The sequence below is a fragment of the Suncus etruscus genome, chromosome 3, assembly GCF_024139225.1.
Source record: "Suncus etruscus isolate mSunEtr1 chromosome 3, mSunEtr1.pri.cur, whole genome shotgun sequence".
In the NCBI taxonomy this organism is placed as follows: domain Eukaryota; kingdom Metazoa; phylum Chordata; class Mammalia; order Eulipotyphla; family Soricidae; genus Suncus; species Suncus etruscus.
The window spans coordinates 4646660-4667972 of record NC_064850.1 but is presented as its reverse complement, the minus strand read 5'-3'; the positions used below and the strand labels follow the sequence as shown (position 1 = coordinate 4667972).

General features: G+C 36.2%; 1 protein-coding gene and 1 non-coding gene across 2 annotated transcripts in view; both read right to left on the bottom strand.

The window, feature by feature from the left end:
• Positions 1-21313, bottom strand: part of LRRC9 (leucine rich repeat containing 9) — a 108967-nt gene that overhangs the window by 4704 nt on the left and 82950 nt on the right. The window contains exons 31-32 of the mRNA XM_049770250.1: positions 16048-16216; positions 7325-7497 (exon numbers count right to left, since the gene is read on the bottom strand). Coding sequence (XP_049626207.1) covers positions 7325-7497; positions 16048-16216 — 342 coding nt within the window. The remainder of the gene's footprint in view (positions 1-7324; positions 7498-16047; positions 16217-21313) is intronic.
• LOC126004612 (U6 spliceosomal RNA) lies at positions 8271-8376 on the bottom strand. The gene has a single exon (XR_007493881.1). It is a non-coding gene; the product is annotated as a U6 spliceosomal RNA (small nuclear RNA).

Genomic DNA, 21313 nt, shown 5'->3' with positions numbered 1-21313 from the left:
AAAATATTGATGCCTGTTATGTGTCAACTGTTGTGCTAGTCAATTTGGTAGCACAAAGAAGAAATATATATTTAATATCAAAGTATTCATAGTTAAATGGTAGAAAATTAATAATAAAAAACAACAGCTCAAACAGAACTGATTACATTAATAAGTTGAATATGACTAATAGTTTCATTTGTTACATACACAAAGGTCAAATAGAGATGTTTATCTACCAGATGTCACAAAACATGACATTTGAAAAGTATTCCTACATTTTATATTAGAAAATCATAATTGAATGTTAAGTATATTACATCTGGAAACATATAGGAAATTTTTCAAATACTGAGAAAGACCTTTAATGCTGACAACTTATTTTTCATGAAATTTCTGGTTTGAAGGTTAAGTTTTTAGTTCCTTAGTTTAAAAATAAGTCTGCTGCCATTTTTACCCCCCAGTGCACCAACAATATGGCATTTTTCCTTTTTGCATAGGCACACTAAAATGGGGAAATCGTATGTATTTAGAAATATATAGAAACAAGCTCTTATCTACTAGGGATAAGAACCCATAAAGTTTATAATATGGGGCTGGAACGGTGGCACAGCAGTAGGGCATCTAGAATGGACCTCCACGGTTTGATCCACTGTGTCCAATATGATCCCCCAAGCCAGGAGCGATTTCTGAGTGCAGAGCCAGGAGTAAACCCTGAGTGTCACCGGGTGTGGCCCAAAAACCAAATAAATAAATAAAGTGTATAATACAGGGGCACCTCCCACCCTGAACATTTGCCATAGGAACTCAACTTAGACTTCATGTGATCAGGCATCAACTGTCCAACCCCAAACTCCAGATCCCAACCTTAGAACTAACAGTTCCTTCAATAGAACCAGGAATCAAACTTCCCCCGTGGAGTCCCTAATACCGCTCTGGCAACAACTTGCTCCAGGCTAGGTGCATAAATCATCCTGACGATGAGGAAAGAGCAACAGCTATATCTAAAGGCAGATTGCCCCACCTTATTACCTAATGGTGAGATGAAATCAGCAGACACTTCTGCCCCAAAACCAAGATCGCTAATTACAGAAGACTGACTACAACAGTGACTAAGCAGAACTTCTGGAACCATAAAGAAAGCCTCTGTAGGCCTAGACTTCGTCCTAGGATCTGTGCAAAAACCAACACCTCAAATTACAGAAGGCTGACTTACAACCACAACTGAGCAGAACATATCCTGGCTCTATAAAAAGACCTCCTTATTGACCGGAGTCTGATCAGGGGTCTCAAACTCAATTTACCTGGGGGCCGCAGGAGGCAAAGTCGGGGTGATCCTTGAGTGCAAAGTCAGTAGTAAGCCTTGAACATTGGGGGGTGTGACCCAAACAACTAAAACAAAACAAAACAAAAACAGATTCCTCTAGGGCAGGGCCACAAAATGTACGAAGGGCCGAAAATGGCCCGCAGGCCTCGAGTTTGAGACCCCTGTGAGATGATCCCAAGATATTATGCTTCAAGGGTGGAGAAACCCTGTATCTCTTAGGCCAAGGAGATTTCCTTTCTAATTTCCCCAACACTTATTGTGCCTATGCAAAACAACAAACAAACAAACAAACAACAAAGACCACAAAAAAATGTGCCATACCAGTCCCTCCCTCTTCCTTTTTTGGTTTTGTTTAGTTTAGATTTTTCTTTTTCTTTCTTTTAAATTTATAGCTTTTAGACAGGGGCTCCATTTTTTTTTATACAACAGAACCATAGAACATGATCCATCCTGTTCTGCCTCATAAATTAAAAAAAAAAAAGTGGATGGTACCAGGGGCAAGCAGTCTCATGAACATTGAGTGGAAATGAAAAAGGATCAGACCTAAACATCCAGCCTAAAGTCAACAACAATAGTCTCAAAATACCCAAACTACAACAAGCTACACACAAAAGGGACCTGTTACACTAGCAGTCTAGGGGGCTAAGGGTGAAGGTATGGGAGGCATGCTGGGAAGAGTGTCAGAGGGAGGTCAACACTCGTGGTGGAACTGGCCCTAATTCATTGTCACTATGTGCCTGAAATACAACTGTGAAAGGCTTGGAATTCACATTGGTCTCAGTAAAAGTTATTTAAAAACAACAACAACAAAAAACAAGTTTAAAATACATTCATATGAAGGAAGGTTGTTAATTAGCTATTTCCCATTACAAATTCCAGTTTTGTATATATATTAAATGCTTGTATTTCTAGGACTACTGTGTATATATATACACCTTACCTCCATGCTATCTCTCCGGCCCCAATATATTTTTAATTCAATTAATAGAGTAAATATTTGGAACCAAAAATCTATCCTATTATAAAAAATCTTGTTTATTTATTTTTGTTTTTTTGGGGGCCAAACCCAGTGATGATCAGTGGGGGGGATTACACTCCTGACTATGCGCTCAGAAATTGCTTCTGGCTTAGTGGACCATATGGGAGGCCGGGAATCAAACCATGGTCCATCCGGGCTAGCATAGTCAATGCAGATGCCTTACCACTTGAGCCACCGCTCTGGCTCCAAGTTTATTTTTAATTATACAGTTTTTGTGTACATCATACTCATTTCAACAGCTTAAATAGAGTAGTTAAGTTTTCTTATGAATATGTGTTTTTATTTAATTTTATTTGGTTTTGGGAGCACACCCAACAGGGTAGTATAACTACTCCAAGGCTCAGTACTTGGGGGTTGGAGGGACCATGCGGTAAAAGGAACTGACAGCAAGCCTCCTACCTGTGCAAAAAGCACGTGGCTCGGCTCATTGAACTCTCTCCCCCAACCCTGGAATGTGTATTTTCTTTTTCTTCAGCCAAGACAAAAGGGATAATTTATTGTTTATGTTACACTTAGCATTTAACATGGTCAAGAATAGAGCTAATCCAGAATGCCAGGTCTAGGGCAAAAGATCAATAGACAAGAGAGACAGTTTTCATACGAGTAAGGAGGGTCTTTCAATAGTTGTACTGATCAGATGACGTGTTCCATGCCCATTGAGACATTCTAGAAGGCATGCCGTGTTCAACTGTATTCATATCCTTGGCCTCCATTATTCCTCATTGCGACTTCTGTGGCTTCCATGGTTGCACATGCGAGCAATTTTCTTGGATCTTTGCCTCATCTTTCGACTTTTGCACTTTCCCCACTCATTTGTTTTTTATTCCGTTTTGTCTCTTATGGTGCAGCAGTCTCTAAAGATGGTGCTATGGCTGAGAGCTAGAATGCATATATTTAAATAAATTATTTTACTAATAGTTTATGTTAGGATAATTAAATATAGAATATACTTAAGATCTTTCTGAACCCCCAAATTCATGAATAATATGTGAAATGCAGTGGCAGTTTGGCTCTGATAACTTCGCTTCAACGTAAGTATCAGTAAAATAACAATTCAAACCAGGAATATTGTCAAAAATTTACACTTCAAGTTCTCAATTCTGGACTAGAGACATAACTCAATGGGCTTAGTGTGCTGGCTTGCTCTACAGGAGGTCCTGGATTTCATCCTGGTAACTCTTGGCCCTTAAAACACTGCTGAGAACCAAGCAGAGTAGCCTCCGAGCACTACCAGCTGTGGACCAAAAACAAACAAAACAAACAACAAAAATAAAACAACCTTTAGAAACCAAAAGCATCACAAATTCCTAAAATTTAAAAATAAATAATTTTGTGACATTAGCGAGACAGTTGAGGGAGGAAGGAGCTTGCCTTGCATGAGGTTAACCCTGGTACTGTCCAGGTACCATAATATAGTCCACAGAGCACCAACATCCCTGAGCACAGAACCAGGAGTAAGCCCTAATAACAGCTGGGTATAGGCCTCCCCCAATTTTTTACATTAGGGTTGCAAAAAACAGGGCAGTAACTTTCAGCTAGCTTTCCCTGGTGTTAAAGTTTTATGGCTTATATGACAGAAACTAGCAACTAACAGTGATAAATACTGTTAGCTAATCTACTAACCTATTTTATCTTTCATCCGTTTTTCCCACTAATATTTTTTTCTGCTCTGGATCTCCCCTAGAATCTTAAGTTAGTTATATCTTCCAGTTTCCTCCAAAATGCAATAGTTTTTCTGTTTAGATTCAATGCCATTGTAACTTCATTGAAGTTAGAGGCTAGGTATAAGCAGAATATTCTTTATTATATTTGAATCATACCAAACCCTCTACTGAGAAAATTGTATGACTCAATCTGAAACAAATATCTGTAAATATGACCTTAATTATAATTTTTATTGATATTGGCCATCTCAGCCAATATCAATGGATAAAGAAAGCTCTATATGCAACAACAAACTAAATCACTTTCCTATATTTCACAAGATAATAAGTTCCTCCATTTGGGCCAAACCAACCAGTACTCCGAAGCCACATCTAACAGTCATCAAGGCATTACATGTGGTGCAGGTGACAGAACTTGGACCTTTTGCTTGCACAGTGCACACCAACCCACTGGGCCATCATCTCCTTGGACCACAAATATATCACCTACATTTTTTTGTTTGTTTGTTTCTTCAGTGCTCAAGAGCTGCTCCCAGTTTCGTTTGGGAGGCCTTGTGCTGCTAGGATCAAACCTGGAGTTTCCACACTAAATATCTATAGTCCTTTGGGTCATCTTCCTGGCCATATTTTTTTTTTTAAACACACCTGGTGGCACTCAGGGGTTACTCGTCGCAGGCTCAGGGGACCATATAGGATGCTGGGAATCCAACTGTGGTCCGATTGGGGGTTGGCCGCATGCGAGGCAAAAGCCCTACTGCTGTGCTATATCATTCCACTCCCTGGCCACACTTTTAAAAGTTGTTACTGTTACAAAAAGAAAATGACAAAACATTTTTTCTCCATTTTTAGTTCTTCCATGAAAATGATGTTCCTTGAAAATTAAGTTTATGATTATCTAATAGCTATCTTGTTTTCTCTTTTAAACAGTGAATAAGCGTTTACTCATGTCATAAGAATAAATTCTACTTTGACTTTCTTATCATGCATGTAAAAAATCGTACTAGGGCCCGGAGAGATAGCACAGCGGTGTTTGCCTTGCAAACAGCCGATCCAGGACCAAACGTGGTTGGTTCGAATCCCGGTGTCCCATATGGTCCCCCGTGCCTGCCAGGAGCTATTTCTGAGCAGACAGCCAGGAGTAACCCCTGAGCAATGCTGGGTGTGGCCCAAAAACCAAAAAAAAAAAAAAAAAAAATCGTACTAAACAGTTTGTGACCTTAAGACATATACTGAATCTGCTATTAGCTGTTATTTAATCTTTTTTATTTTGGGGCACATACTCCCAGCTTTATGCTCGGGCGGTCACACCATGGTGCTTGAGGCACCATGAGAATGTCTGCCACATTCTCATTCTCGAATAGCTCTGTTATCGACTGTTTTAGATACCTGCTTGCTCTATTTCTGTCTTATCATTAACTAATAACGACATTATTGAGAACTTAAAGAACAGGGACTGGAGAAATAGCTCAGTACTCTCAATGCAAGCTCTGTATACCCTTTCTATGGGTTATATATGTTATCTAGATTATTTTTTCCTAACATTTTTTTCATTTATACTAGCACCTTTGCCACTAAATCTAAACCAACGTTTGAGGCAGGAAGTTTGACATACCGATTACTAATATACTGTAGGATATTATATCATTAAAATTATATTAGAGCTACTTTGTAATTGTGCTTTTATATGGGTGCATATATACATAACATGTTGATTGATACTTTATATTTACAGATACACACTGCATTTAAGAACACCAATGGTGGCCGCTTTACTATTTTGATGCTAATAAAGGCCTAATACCTATAATGAACAGAGTCCTTTACAAGGTAAATTAACCAGGGAAATGTGCCAATTTTGACTTCCTTTTCATTCTATTGAAAGACTGCATCCATTCTCCTTAGAGTTAAAGCTCTTCATTTGACTGTTCCTCAACACTCTATAGAGCGCCAGCTTGCTTTTCACCTATCTTTTAACAGTTTAACATAGACGGCTGGATCAAGTCCATTGTTCCAATTGTATGTAGCTTAAAAAGCTCTGCAGTATTTTACTCTTTCCATTGTATCTGGCTTCTCTGAGTGCTCTGCTCACTGCCTTTCACTCTACTCTCTCTGTTTTCTAAACCCATTTATGCCTAATCTTTCTGCAGACACTTGTCATCTGGGAGCTCAAATTGACTTCTCCGCATTCAATTTCCTTTACTAAAAATGCACCATTAAGGATGATTGAACTCTTTTAAAGTACTTCATAAAAGAAAAAAAGAGAGGTCATAAGAAACTAGGCTACCAGTGTTTGTAAATACCTGTTTTCAGCCAGATTGATATGAAGGAATAAGAAAAAAACTGAAAATTTAAAATTCAGTTGACTTTTTTTATGGATAGTTTTTTCTTCTTTGAGCAACATATTTGTAAACAATTTTGATGGCGACGAATGATGAAGGGCATTATATTGTAATTAATTATGGAACAAATATAAGCAAACAAAAGTTGTCTAAAATGTATAGAGACACAAATTAATGTTTTACAGTAAGTAGGGTATAGTTTGAAATATTTGCTAGTTTGAAATATTCAGACTTGCTAGTCTGAAATATTTTTAAACAAAAGTTAATTATGAAGTTAAAGACTAGATGAAAATACAGAATACTACTTATGAAAAATACTTTGTATACATTTTATTTTAATATTCAATCAAAATTTACTTTCTAAAATTTTTACTTGTGTAATTTATTTGTGTAATTTTTACTTGTGTAATTTATTCTGCACATATAGAAGTGTTTTTTATATTTAATCATACAAGGAAAATTACTCTGATTTTAAAATAGCATTTCAGAATCATATCTCATATATGAAGAAAAAGAAATGTAGATGATTTTAGAAAGTTACATAAAGGAATATGTAGTTAAGCTTTAATAAAATATAAGGGGTAAATAATTTTATTTTAGGTAATGATTAAAGCTGGTTTAAATTCCTTGGTGACATTATATTTTTGAATAATACTTTGCATTTTAATTATAAGAAAAAATCATTAGAACAAAATTTTAAGAGAACAGAAATTAAATTTGATAAATGTCAGTTCAGTAGTTTACAAAAGTATTATTCACAGATGAGTAATATAATTATTAGCTTTATAAAATAAATTTTACAGAAACAAAATATTGTGTACTTTTGTTTATTTCTACAAGCAATCATAAACTAAAATTGCAATGTATGTAGATTTTCCTTAAAAGTATTTCAATAATAAAATATTTTTATTGTTGGCATTGCTCAGTTACCGAGTTCCATCAGAATCTCATGGCCCCTGACCTTTGCTTAATGTACCTTGGTGGTCCATCATCTGGATGAGAGCTAAACTATCTGGCATAATTAGCTGGATATCTCTAAGACTGGCTCCTAGAATACTGGACACTGCTTGGGATGTCACTCGCAAATTTTGGTAATAGAGTTCCACGGGTAAAGGATATGCTTTGCAATGTAAACTCCCACAAGTGCTGCTGGTGTGGCCCATACAGCAACAAACCAAAATTTCATTAATAGTGGCAGGAGCAATAGGACAGTGCGTAGGACACTTGAATTACATGTGGTGGACCCAGGGCCCAGTGATAATGAGTGAAAAAGCCAGGAGTATGCCCTGAGCACTGTTGGTGTGATCCAACTGTAAAACAAAAAAATTCAAAGTAAAGAAAGATGAACACGAAAAATTGTTAAGCTGGTCGAGGTCAACTAGAGCTGCTAACCTATGTAGGAGAGAAATAAAAAAAAAAAAAAAACTTCAGCTATTTTTCTTCTCAAAAATTTTTGATTTTAATTTTATTACTTAATTCCAAGCCACTACATTTGAGATTTATAATTCCTGAATTTTATAGATATCCCCAGTATTTTATATTAAAATATAAAAACATTAAAATAAATATAAATTAATCAATATAATATTTTATAGTAGTGTCAGCTGAGTAGAATCACAGGAAATCTGATGGGAAAGTTACTATGTAACTCAGTGAGCCTAAACAGTAACACAGATGACTCAACTGGTACCAACTACAGTACAATACATCTTTAGACACTGACTTTAGGAACAGAATGGAGAGATATAACAACCATTTCCAAATGATGCTATGGACCTACGTTTTGATCAGTTCATTTGACTTTGTGTTATAACAAACAATATAAAGTAAGTTTGTGCCTGCTTTGGTGGTGGGTTCCAGGATGTTGGTTGGGGACAGTGGTGAAAGGAAGGCCACAATAGTTTGAACATTTATTTATTTATTTAAATAAATAACGCTTCACGAATTTGCATGTCATCCTTGCGCAGGGGCCATGCTAATCTTCTCTGTATCGTTCCACTTTAGTATATGTGCTGCCGAAGCGAGCACTAGTTTGAACATTTAAGGTCTGAATGACTGTATTATGAACAACTTGGTAAGTCATAGTGTTTAATAAAAATTAGGAAAAATTATTTGATTGGACTGCATATCCTACAGACTTGGCCACAAATTTTTAGAATTTGTAACATAAGTGAAACTAAATTGACAGTAAGACTAAGAGATATAATAATTCAAAACATTAAACACTTCTCATAATGTGTGAAGTTTATGAATAATGAAGTGATATTACTTAAATATAAGGATTTTTAAAAAATCATGAGTGCCCTCAAACAAACACACATACACACATACATACACACAAACATACTAATACAAATATATATATATATATATATATATATATATATACAAACATAGCAAATACTAATCACTCTTGGCAAAACCATAGTTAATTTTATGACAAAAGAAAATTCAAACTTAAAAATAGAGGTAAATAATAAAGTTACTGACCAATTAATCTGTAGTGAATATTCACATATAGAAGTTAGAAGATAATTTTGACATTACAATATACAGTATTATAGGATCCTAATATATTTTTAAAAATCTCAATTTTGGGATTTTAGGGTATTTATGTTGTCATTTAATTTAACACAATTTTAACTTTAATGCCATTTAATTTTAAATCATGCTTGTAACTGATACAGAACAATTCTATTAAGACATTTCTAGGAGTCGAGCCTGTCAGGAGTGATTTCTGAGCGTAGAGCCAGGAGTAACTCCTGAGCGTTGCCGGGTATGACCCCCCGCACCCCCCCCAAAAAAAAACACAACAAAAAAAAAGACATTTCTGGAAGCAAATTTTAGTATCAAAATTATATATTGTTCCCTACTAAAGATTTTGAAATAATAGTTTATAGTTGTATATAGAGTAGAGCTCTATATCAACTTAAAGAAATTAGTAAAAGTTAAATGTTGGTTTACTTGTAGAACAAAGGGAAATTAGGTTTTAAAAAAATCTAGGATTAGGTATCATATTTATTCCTTTTTAAAGCCTATTTCTTCTTCATCTGTGGAGACTGTATACATGGTCACTTCATATGACTGTTCTGAGTTGCAAAGTATGGGTCAGTAGTTTGTAAATTTAACAAACAGCCTGTTTGTGGAGTTGTGGAGTATGCTGTTATTTATAGTTATAAAATTTTAGTTTGAGAAAAATTTACTTAAAATAATTTAGAGACGACTTTTTGCTTTGTAAAAAGAAGAAGCTACTTTGTTGCTTTGTGAATTGTACATAACAAGTGCTTAACCTAGCCAGGCATTCCCAAGATAGTACATTGCATATAATTTAGTAGCATCTGCTAGCGCAGAAGAATAGTTGGACTATTGTGTACTGCTGAAATGATAATACAGAGATTAAAGCACTTGCCTCGCCTGCAGTCAACTCAGTTGGATTTAGTCCGAGCAATAATGGTGGAACCCAAATAAAAAAAGACAAAACATTTTCCCAAGGAATACAGTGCTAAATTGTCTTTCACTGTTTTTGTATGAAACTCTTAAGTTTGAATTTATTTTTGGCATAAGAAACAATACCTAAGTGCATATTTATTATTAATTTTAGTTTATAACATATTTCAAATGAGTTTCTTTTCTATAAGAAATTTGAATGTAACTAAAAATACAGTAAAACCCATATCTCAAAAGTTAAAATATGTATGTAAAATAAAATGTTTGGTTTTTTAAATGCTTGTTCTTAAATAAATTATAAATACTTAGGACAAATGACTAGAAGAAAATATGCCAAAGTGTTAAAAGAATGTTAGAAGAATTGTTTTTTCTATTTTATACTTTTCTTGTAAATTTTTCTGAACAAAATAACCTGTTTTTTCCCAAGAATTTTATTATTTAAAAGAATACTGTTATAAAAGCAATGTGTGGTCAGTATTGATATAAACATATTTATAAAAATTAAAAAGCAGATCATGTGAATTTAATAACGAGTAGTAAAGGGGATTGGAGCTGACAGGTTCAACTCTGTAATGAAAGCTGATGTCAGAATTCAAGGACAACAAAGACACCTTCTGGACAACTTCAGAACTACATGGAATTTTATTTCCACCTAACTGTTTAAAGACAATACATTAAGAATGATAAAAATCAGTCTTTACTAGGCTTGTAATTTAAAATATTATGTGATTAAATCGAAAATATACAACATTTGAAGAATATAAAATTGTATAACCTTTGAAACTGGTATTATAATACCGTTAAAAATAATTATAGAGGGCCCGGAGAGATAGCACAGCGGCGTTTGCCTTGCAAGCAGCCGTTCCAGGACCAAAGGTGGTTGGTTTGAATCCCGGTGTCCCATATGGTCCCCCATGCCTGCCAGGAGCTATTCTGAGCAGACAGCCAGGAGTAACCCCTGAGCACAGCCGGGTGTGACCCAAAAACCAAAAAAAAAAAAAAAATTATAGAAAAAAGTAAAAAATACAGGACCCTCCACACTTTGACCACCACCATTCTCAACAGGCCCTCAAGTTCTCTACTTGCTTCTCTACCCTTTCAGATGAGATCGACCACACAGATAATATCCCTGGTCTCTTTTTGAACCGGAAGCAATTCCCCTCCCTTCTACCTGTGTCCCAGAATACTCCCCTGTCTGGTTCCTGCTATTACAGTAGGCCAGAGAGATAATACAGTGGGTAAAGTGCTTGCCTTGTATGTAACCAACACAGGTTCAGTTCCCAGCATCCTATCTGGTCCCTAATGCATTATCAGGAGTGATTCCTAAGTGCAGAACCAAGAGTAACTCCTAAGAATCATTGGAGATAAACCAAACAAACCAGATCAATAATAGTAGGCTCTCACCCCATCTCCTTACCTGCATGGACACATACATGGCCATCTGATAACAACTAATCACATCTCACACCAGTTTACTCTTATCATGCCAGTGAGCATGGCAGGGAAGAGAAAGAACAATAAATTCTCACAGACTTATAGAGTGTAAACTACAAAGATTTGCCTTTAGCAAAGGAGGAGAACAGAAACACAATGAGGCAAAGGCACAGAAGCCCACCAAAATCAATGAGTGAAAAATAAAAACAGGAAGGCTCTAAAGCAGTGGTCCTCAAACTTTTGTTTTGTTTTGTTTTTTTGGGTCACACCAGGCAGCACTCAGGGGTTACTCTACACTCAGAAATCTCTCGTGGCAGGCTCAGGGGACCATATGGGATGCTGGGATTCGAACTACCATCCTGCATGCAAGGCAAACACCTTATCTCTATGCTATCTCTCCGCCCCCCTTCAAACTTTTTAAACAGGGGCCCAGTTCACTGTCCCTCAGATTGTTGGAGGTCCAGACTATAGTTGAAACAAAAACTATGAACAAATTCCTATGCACACTGCATTTATCTTATTTTGACATGAAGAAACAAAATGGGAACAAATATATGTGGCATGCGGGCCATAGTTTGAGGACCAGTGCAAAGACAACCAACACGATAAACTGAGAATTTCTTTAGTTACACAATGTTGAAGATGTTTAGTGAGCTCAAAGAAAAAAAATATATATAGGTAGTCAGCATAACACAAGAAAACAGGAGAGTGAAATTGAAGAAAATAATCAGAAATAACAAATGTAAGATATGGTAGGTGATATAAAAAAAAACTCTATAGAAGGCTCCAACATCAGAATAACTAGCACTGAAGAAAAAGATTAAAATGCTCCAAGATGAGATACAGGAAAGCTCTAAAACACAACAGAAGATGGAAAGATCTGGAAAAAAATGAACAGCACATTAGATAACCATGGAATAAGTTCAAGAGGAACTGAAAGCAGCAAAATCAAAAAGGGAAAGTACATACAAAGAAGAATCCTTAAGTTTTTTTTAAAATTGATTGATTGATTGGTTTGGGCCACACTCAGTGGCACTCAGGGATTACTCCTAGTTCTGCACTCAGAAATCATCCCTCAAAGGCTGGAGGGCCATATGGGATGCTGGGAATCGAACCAGATCCCTCCCAGCTCAGCTGCATGTAAAGCAAATGCCCTATTACTTTTCTATCTCTCTGGCCCCAAAAAATGTTTTATTAATTTTTAAAAAATATTTGTGTTTTTCTATCATAACAATGTGAAAGAATGAGAGAAGTAGAAAGCCTGTCTCGAGTACAGGTGTGGGTGGGGTGGGGAGGAGGAAGAACTGGGAAATTGGTGGTAGGAATCTTGCACTGGTGAAGGGGGGTGTTCTTTACATGACTGTAATCATACAACTACAATCATATTTGTAATCACGGTGTTTAAATAAAGATACTTTAAGAATAAAAATATTTGTGTTCTTTTAATTAATTGGCAGTTGGACTATACCCAGTAGCACTTAGAGTTTACTTCTGGCTCTGTGCTTAGATATCATTGCTGGCAAACTCGGGGGACCATATGGGATGCCAGGAATCAAACCTGGGTCTTTCCCAGGTTGGCTGCATGCAAGGCAAATGCCCTACCACTGTGCTATCTCTTTGGCCTTGCATCCTTAAGTTTTACAGCAGATTTATCACAGAAATCCTACAGGCCTGAAGGCAGTGGTGGAATATAAAAAAAAACTCAGCAAAATGAATACTCTTATTTAGGTATGAAGAAATTATATACAGCTTCCTAATAAACAACAGTTCAGGAACTATACAGACTCAACACCAACCTTAAAAGAACTGAAGAGGGAACTTTAAGGCAAGACAAATCTCACAAACACACCAAACTTCTACAAAATGATGACACAAAATTCCATGCCAATAATTTCACAGTCAATGTACCCAATGCATCAATTAAGAGATACAGAGTGGCAAATTGGATGAGACACACTTCTGAATAGTCAGAGCAAACAAAGTCTTTGACTCAAAGTCAAGGGTTGAAGGACAATCCTTCAAGCAAAGTACTCCCTTAAAAAGGCTTGGAATGGTCATACTAATATCAGATGACATAGACTTTAGACGTAAAAATGTTATGAGACAGAGAGGGTCATTTTATATAATCAAGGGATATGTACATCGGGAAGAAATCACACTCCTAAAAATATATGCACCCAATGAGGGTCCAGAAAAATGCTTTAAACAACTGTTCATAGACTTGAAGACATCAACAACAGCACAACAGTAGTGCGAGATTTCACATAGCCCTGCCACATCTTGATAGATCAACCATACTAAAACTCAACAAGGATTTATGAGATTTGAAGGAAGAATTGGAAGAGAGGGGCATAGTATATATATATATAGTATATATATATAGTATATATATATATAGTATATATATACTATATAGTATATATATATAGTATATATATATAGTATATATATATATAGTATATATATAGTATATATATATATACTGTATTTTCTGGCATATAAGATGACTTTTTAATCTATGAAAAACTTCTTAAAAGTCGGGGGTCATTTTATACACCATATATGGCATACTAAAACTTACTCCAGCTTCAGGGACGAGTGATCTGCCTCCCTTTTACTGCCGCATCCCATGCAGCTTCCAGGCATCATCACTCAGTCCTCTGCTTGTCCTGATTCATCTTTCAGAGCACACAGAGGAGCTGAGTTACTGAGTGCTGCATCCCATCTAGCTGCCAGGTGTCATTGCTGGTATGCGACTTTCTGGTGCTCAGTCCTCTGTTCAGCTTCTATGGGACACAGAGGAGGCATTCTGTCTCCCTCTAGCTGTCCTATTAATCACTGTATCTCAGCCAGCTGCTCTCTGCTCTCAATGTAGATCACAATTAAAAATTCAGTCACTCACTACAAATGACAAATGTAAAATGATTGTTGGCACTCCAGTCTAGCTTTATTAAACATATACTGTTAACCTTTGAGGGTTCTACTCTTTTTCTCTTAAATTTTTTTAATTTTCTTTTGGTGTGTGGTAAAAGAGAGGTAGTCTTATATGGCGAATATAGCCCAAACTCTATATTTTAACAGGAAAAGTAGGGGGTCATCTTATACTCCAGAAAATATGGTATATATACATAATATATGTATGTATATATGTATACATATATACCCCAAGGTAAACCACATGCTAAACCATAAAACGTACCTTAATAAAATCAAAAGGATAAAATTGTATCAACTATCTTCTTAGATCATTAGGTACCGAAAATAGAAGTAAATAACAAACAGACATGGCAAAATAACTTTAACACTTGGAAATTAAACAGCTCACTACTGAACAACCAGTGGTCAGGGAAATCAAAAGATTCCTGGCAACAAATGAGAATGAAAACAAGAATTATCAGAATTTGTGGGACACAGCAAAAATGGTATTAAGGGGAAAATTTATAGCCTTGCAAACACTCATCAGGAAGGAGAGATAGAGAGACAGAGAGAGAAAGAGAGAGGGTTAGGAGGGAGGGAGGAAAGGAGGAGGAAAAGTGAGGACATTGATGATAGGAAATGTGCACTGGTGAAGGGATGAGAATTGAAACTCAATCATGAACAACTTTGCAACTGTTTGTCTCACAGTAATTCAATTATTTTATTTTATTAAAAAGAAATTAAACTTTGAGAGGTAATATCACTAAAATCCACAGAATGATAGAGAATATCTTTATACTGAACTGAAGTAATTTAGTAATATAATAGGCTTTAAAATTTTTTTAACTGACACTGACAGTCTTTGTACAACTTCTAAACAGAAATAGTTTTCTTGGAGGTATGTTCATTTTTCTGCAGACAGTTACGTTTGATTTGATCTTGGCAAGTAGATGCCAGAAATAGTCAGAAATGAAATATTTAAAAAACAAATAATAAAACTTATTAATGTAGTAGCATTACGTAAGGTAATTCTGTGGTAAATAATTTTTTATATGTGTAAAATGTCAAAAAACACTATAAAAGAAATGACTCTAAAAAATAACTAAAAATAGTTTCTTTTAGTACTCAATGGGACCTGACTGTGAAAGGTAATATAGCAAGAGCTATATTATTATATATGTTAATATATATTATATCTAGCTCTATGCCAGATATAAACAGGCAGGCCATTTTAATAGATGGGCCAGAGCTGGACTTGCAAAAATCTGTGAGACAGGTAAAATTTGAAATCTAGGCAATTCCATGTTAAGCAGCAAAGTGGATTTTTGACATTGAGATAACAGACCTAAAGTCTTAGCTGGAGTTCTTAGATGCTGGCCTGGCCTTTAGAGCTAGGGTATAGAGTAGAGGAAGCACAAGTGGGAAGCATAAGGAGAGATTTGAGGAACATTCTTAACTTAGGGGCTGAACTTACTATTTGTATTTCAAATTACAAGTAAAATGCTTTGAATATTCAGAAACCTGGAAGTGAATACATTTAAAAGTAGTTTCCATGCTCAGTGTTGTCTGAATTAACTACTTTATTAAGCATTATTCTACCTGGTTAGTCAGCTTTAAGTCTTTGTGCCTCATTGGTGGTACCTAAGGACTAGGCTCAGTTTGGTGCTTCGGGGTGCTCAGGGACTTGCCAGTGCCAGGGATTATCCTGGACCTCCTGCATGCAATACATAGGCTCCTCTACAAAACAGTAGTGTGCTCATGGAACTATATGTAGTACCATATATTAAATCATGGCAAGACAAGCTGCATGCAAGAGAAGAACCTTATACACTGTACTAGTTCTCCAAACCCATTAGTATTTTTAATGAGAAGAAATTATGTTGAAACACAGAATTGGTTTACCTTGCTTCATCTTCAATGTTCTGGTATGTGGGTGTAGCTGGAGAAGTCAAATTTGGATGTGATAAGATAGATGAAGGAAAATGTATCCCTCTGAATTGCCGAAAAGCTAATTCTGCATCAACGTTCCGAGGACTATTTGTCAGAATTCCTGAGTTCTTTCTCTTTTTGTCTGAAATTAGGAATTATGAAAGAATAACAAGTTATATTTTAAAAATGATTGTTGATTGTCCTTCAGTCAAATGTATGCTATCCATATTTTATGATATGAATTAAAAATTAATACAAACAAAAGATTATAATATATTTTGGAACTTAATTCTGCTTACATTTATCTGACCTAGCAAACCAATTTTATAATTTCTAGTACATTTTCTTTTATTTTTATTTTTGGTTTTTGGACCACACCTGTGACTCAGGGGTTAATACTGGTTCTGCACTCAAAAATCGCTCCTGGCTTGGGGACCATATGAGACACTGGGGGTAGAATCCAGGTCTGTCCTGGGTCACCTGTGTGCAAGGCAAATGCCCTACCACTGTGCTATCTCTCTGGCTCCTCTAGTACATTTTTTTTCAGCCACACCTGGTGACGCTCAGGGGTTACTCATGGCCATGCACTCAGAAATTGCTCTTGGCTTGGGCGACCATATGGGACACTGGGGGATTGAACCACTGTCCCTCCGAGGTTAGTGTGTGCAAGGTAAATGGCCTACTGCTTGCACTACCGCTCTGGCCCGTCCTCTAGTACATTTTAATTAAAATCTATTAAATTTAAGGCAATGAGTTACAATGTGGTTGACATTAATGGTCTTGATTCATAGTTAGCTTACCTCATCTCCAAAGTGCCTAAGACCCTCCACATATGTGCCTGCTAGGTAAATTTTTATTAGTTTTGTTTGTTTGGGGGCCATATCAGTTGAATCCAAAGATATTCCCAGGGTTCACATCCCACAGTTCTTGGAGAACCTTGCTATTGCCAGGGATCAAACTTGGATCTCACATGTGCAAAGCACACACAATTCGTTGAGCTATCTCTGAGTCCTAGGTAATTTTTAAGATACATGTGCGAAGGGACACAGGGAACTAGCTCAAAGGACTGGAATATATGCTTTATATGCTTGATGCCCCAAGTTCTATCCCTGGAATGAGATGGATCCTTATGCCTCAGTGTCACCAGGTATGGTCCAAGTGGCCCAACATTGTGAGCCCAGATATCAATGTACTGCTGGTCTGGGTATTGAAATACCTAGACCTTTTTCTGAGGGTTACCTAGAGTGGATCTTGGGTTCACTGAGCACTTTTTGGGATAAACACCCCCTAAAAAATAAAAAGCAATCATATTTTAAGTATAAAATTAAAAAATTGGGACAAACAGAAAACAGGTAAGAAATCATAAGGTCTCTTCAAAAAATCTAAGTAGTCATATAATGAATCATAACGGAAACAGGTATAGGAGTGAGTTGAAAATAAAAACTGTGGGGCCAGAGAGATAGATGGAGGTAAGGCATTTGCCTTTCATGCAGAAGGATGGTGGTTTGAATCCGGCATCCCATATAGTCCCCCAAACCTGCCAGGAGCGATTTCTGAGTGTAGAGCCAGGAGTAACTCCTGAGCACTGCTGGGTGTTACCCAAAAACCAAAAAAATGAAAACTGTTATTCTTGAAAATTACATATTTTTTACTATTATTTATAATGAATTGTTCTAATTTTACTTATAGTTAAATCAGAAGGATACACTTCTTGTTTTTATTAAATCTTAAAGCTTATGTAAACTGAAGCAGTAAAAAGTTAAAAGAAACATTTTGAAATATACTATGCTGGATTTCTTTCAACTAAGTGAACTTTCAAATCACAGACTGTCTATGCATAGTTAGTTTCTAGGTCTTTTTTTTATAATTGTAATGTTCAGTTTCATTGTTTAACAGAGGTTGGAGGCAAAGTGGGAAGTTAAAAGAAAGGGAGGAGGTGAGACCCTAAGAGATAAAGTGCCCCCCTTCCCAGTCTTATCAAAATGATTGCTATTGATGAGGTGGGATGGGGAGAAAGCTTTTTTTTAAGTCTGGGTTTAAATGTATATAATAGAATAGAACCATTTTTGTGGTCTATTATTTTAATGCACTCCCTCCTTTGAAGATATATTGCTTGAGGAAAGGAGCTGACTGTGAAATAAACAAGGACTTGGCTTACAGCAGGACCAATGACATGAGAGGAGCTTGGCCTTGCAGACACAGGCAGAAGAGACAGGACCAGTGTACTTTGAGAAGAGCTGGCCTTGAGGTAAACAAGAGCTTAGCTCTACTTTGCTCTGCCACCATACATTTAGCCTCACTACAAAATATTAGAAACACCACACCTCAAAGGTCACAATGAGGAAACAATGCAGAATCCACCAGGCTTACTGACCGAAGATTGTAGTTCTGAAGGCACAACTAGTATGGATTCTCTGATAAGGACTTGAGAGAGGAAATGTTGAGGATGTTAAAAGAACTTAAATCATGGAATAGAAATCCACAAAAAGGTGAGAGAATTTAAGAATAGAAATGAGAAAACTCAAACATAAATCATAGAACTGGAAAACTTGTTAAGTGAAATGAAAAAGTTACTGGAAGGCCACAGAAGGAGAGTAACAGCTGCTGAGGATAGAATTAATGATGTGGAAGATGAACTGCATAATATCTTCATATAACAGAAGAAGTTGAAAAAAAGCCTTAAAATAAACAGAAGATGCAAAAATTCTCAAAAAGAGTGAAAAATAGGGATAAATTTAACAGAACAACATAAGAATTGTAGGGGTCCCAGAGACCCAGAAAGAAAACTCTCATGAAAAATTCCATGACTATTGAATCAAAGACATCATTGCTGAGTTTTCCAGAGTTGAAGAGTGCATGCACCACATCATGGACAACTGAATAGTCCTAGCAAAAAGAGACCCAAATAAAAGCATCCCAAGACATATTTTAGTCACAATAATAAAAATCACAGCTAGAGATAGAGTACTGAAGATCAAATGGAAAATTACATACAGAAATAATCCTTAAGATTACAAGATTTATCACAAGCAACCCTCCATGTCTGAAGGCAATGATGGAACACAGTGAAAAAAACAAAAAAAATTAGTGCCTCACCAAGAATACTTCACATAACCAGACTTTCATTCAGATTTGAGTGAAGAATTCACAGCTGTGAGGAAAAACAACAACTCAGAAACTTTACAGACTCAAAGTCACCTTACAATAACAATTTAAAAAAGGCACTTCAAGACAGATTCAACAACACACGGAACATCAAATATAATATGACACAAAATCCCATAACAATAATCCCTCTCAGTCACAGACCTAAAATATCAATTTAGAGACAGATGGCAAATGGTTCAGACAAAATTGAATCTCACAATGCAAGAAACACATATGAATAATCAGAGCAAATACAGACTCAAAGTCAAAGGTTGGAGGACAATCCTTCAAGCAAAGAACTTCTAAAAGGCTGGATTGGCCATACTAATATCAGATGACATAGACTTTAGGCATAAAAAGGTTATAAGAGACAAAGAAGGTTATTTTGTATATAATAAATAGATATGTACATCAGGAAGAAATTATACTCATAAGCATATATGCACCCAGTGGGGGGCCAGCAAAATACTTAAAACAACTACTAATAGACTTGAAAAAGACATTAATAGCAAAACAATAGTAGTGGGGACTTCAACACTGCCCTGTCACCTCTTAATAGATGAACCAGGCTAAAACTAAACAAGAATATACTAGCTTTGGAGGAAAAATAAGAGTGGCTTAGTATATATATATATATATATATATATATATATATATATATATATATATATATATATATATATATATATATAAATGGCTTTTCATCCCAACAAAGCTGACTATACATTCTCTAATGCACTATACATTCTCCAAGATAGACCACATGCTGGGTCATAAAACATACCTCCATAAAATCAAAAGGATAAAATGGTGTCAACTATCTTCTAAGACCATGATGCTCTGAAAATAGAAGTGAATTATAAACGGACATGGAGAAATAGCATTAACACTTGGAAATGAAACAATTCACTACTGAACAACCAGTGGTCAGAGAAGATATGAGAAGAAATCAAAAGATCTCTGGCAACAAATGAGAATTGAAAAATGAATTATCAGAATCTGTGGGACACAGCAAAAGCAGTAAAAAGAGGAAGGAAGGAAGAAAGGATCTACATAAAAAACTTAATGGCACAGCTTAAGAATTTGGAAAAATGACTAATGCCTACTGAAAATAGGCAGGCAGAAGAAAATAATAAAACATAGTCAAGGAAAACATTTCAGATGAAATGATATTATATTAGAAAATCCTAAAGACAGGCCCAGAATGATAGCACAGTGGTAGGGCGTTTGCCATGCATGATGGTAACCTGGGTTTGAGTCCCAGAATCCCATATGGTCTCCTGAGCCAGCCAGGGGTGATTGCTAAGTGTAGAGCCAACAGTAATCCCTGAGCACCACTGGGTATGGTCCCCCAAACAAACAAACAAACAAACAAACAAAGAATCCTAAAGACTCTACAAGAAAGGTTTTTTTTTCCTTTTCCTTTTTATTTTTGTTTTTTGGTCACACCCGGTGACACTCAGGGGTTACTCCTGGCTACGTGCTCAGAAATCGCTCCTGGCTTGGGGTACCCTATGGGATGTTGGGGATTGAACCACAGTTCGTCCTGGGTCAGCCGAGTGCAAGGCAAACGCCCTACCGCTGCACTATCACTCTGGCCCTTCTACACAAAAGATTTTGAAAACAATATATTTATAGTAAAGTGGCAGGCTACTAAAAATAACAATCACATTCACAATTATTCAGAAAATAAAGTGCCTAGAGGTCAACTTAACTAAAGCGGTGAAAGAGCTATACAAAGACTATACAAAAACTCTTCTTCAAGAAATAAAAGAGAGGGACCAGAGAGATAGCATGGAGGTAAGGCATTTGCCTTGCATGCAGAAGGATGGTGGTTGAATCCTGGCATTCCATATGGTCCCTCGAGCCTGCCAGAAGTGATTTCTGAGCCCAGAGCCAGGAGGAATCCCTGAGCGCTGCAGGGAGTGACCTAAAAACCAAAACCGAAAAAAAAAAAAAGAAATAAAAGAGGACATAAGGAAATTAGGCATATACCCTGCTCATGGATTGGGAGGATTAACATTATTAAAATGGCAATATTCCCCAAACATTTTACATATTTAATGTAATCCCTAGAAAAATACCCATGAAA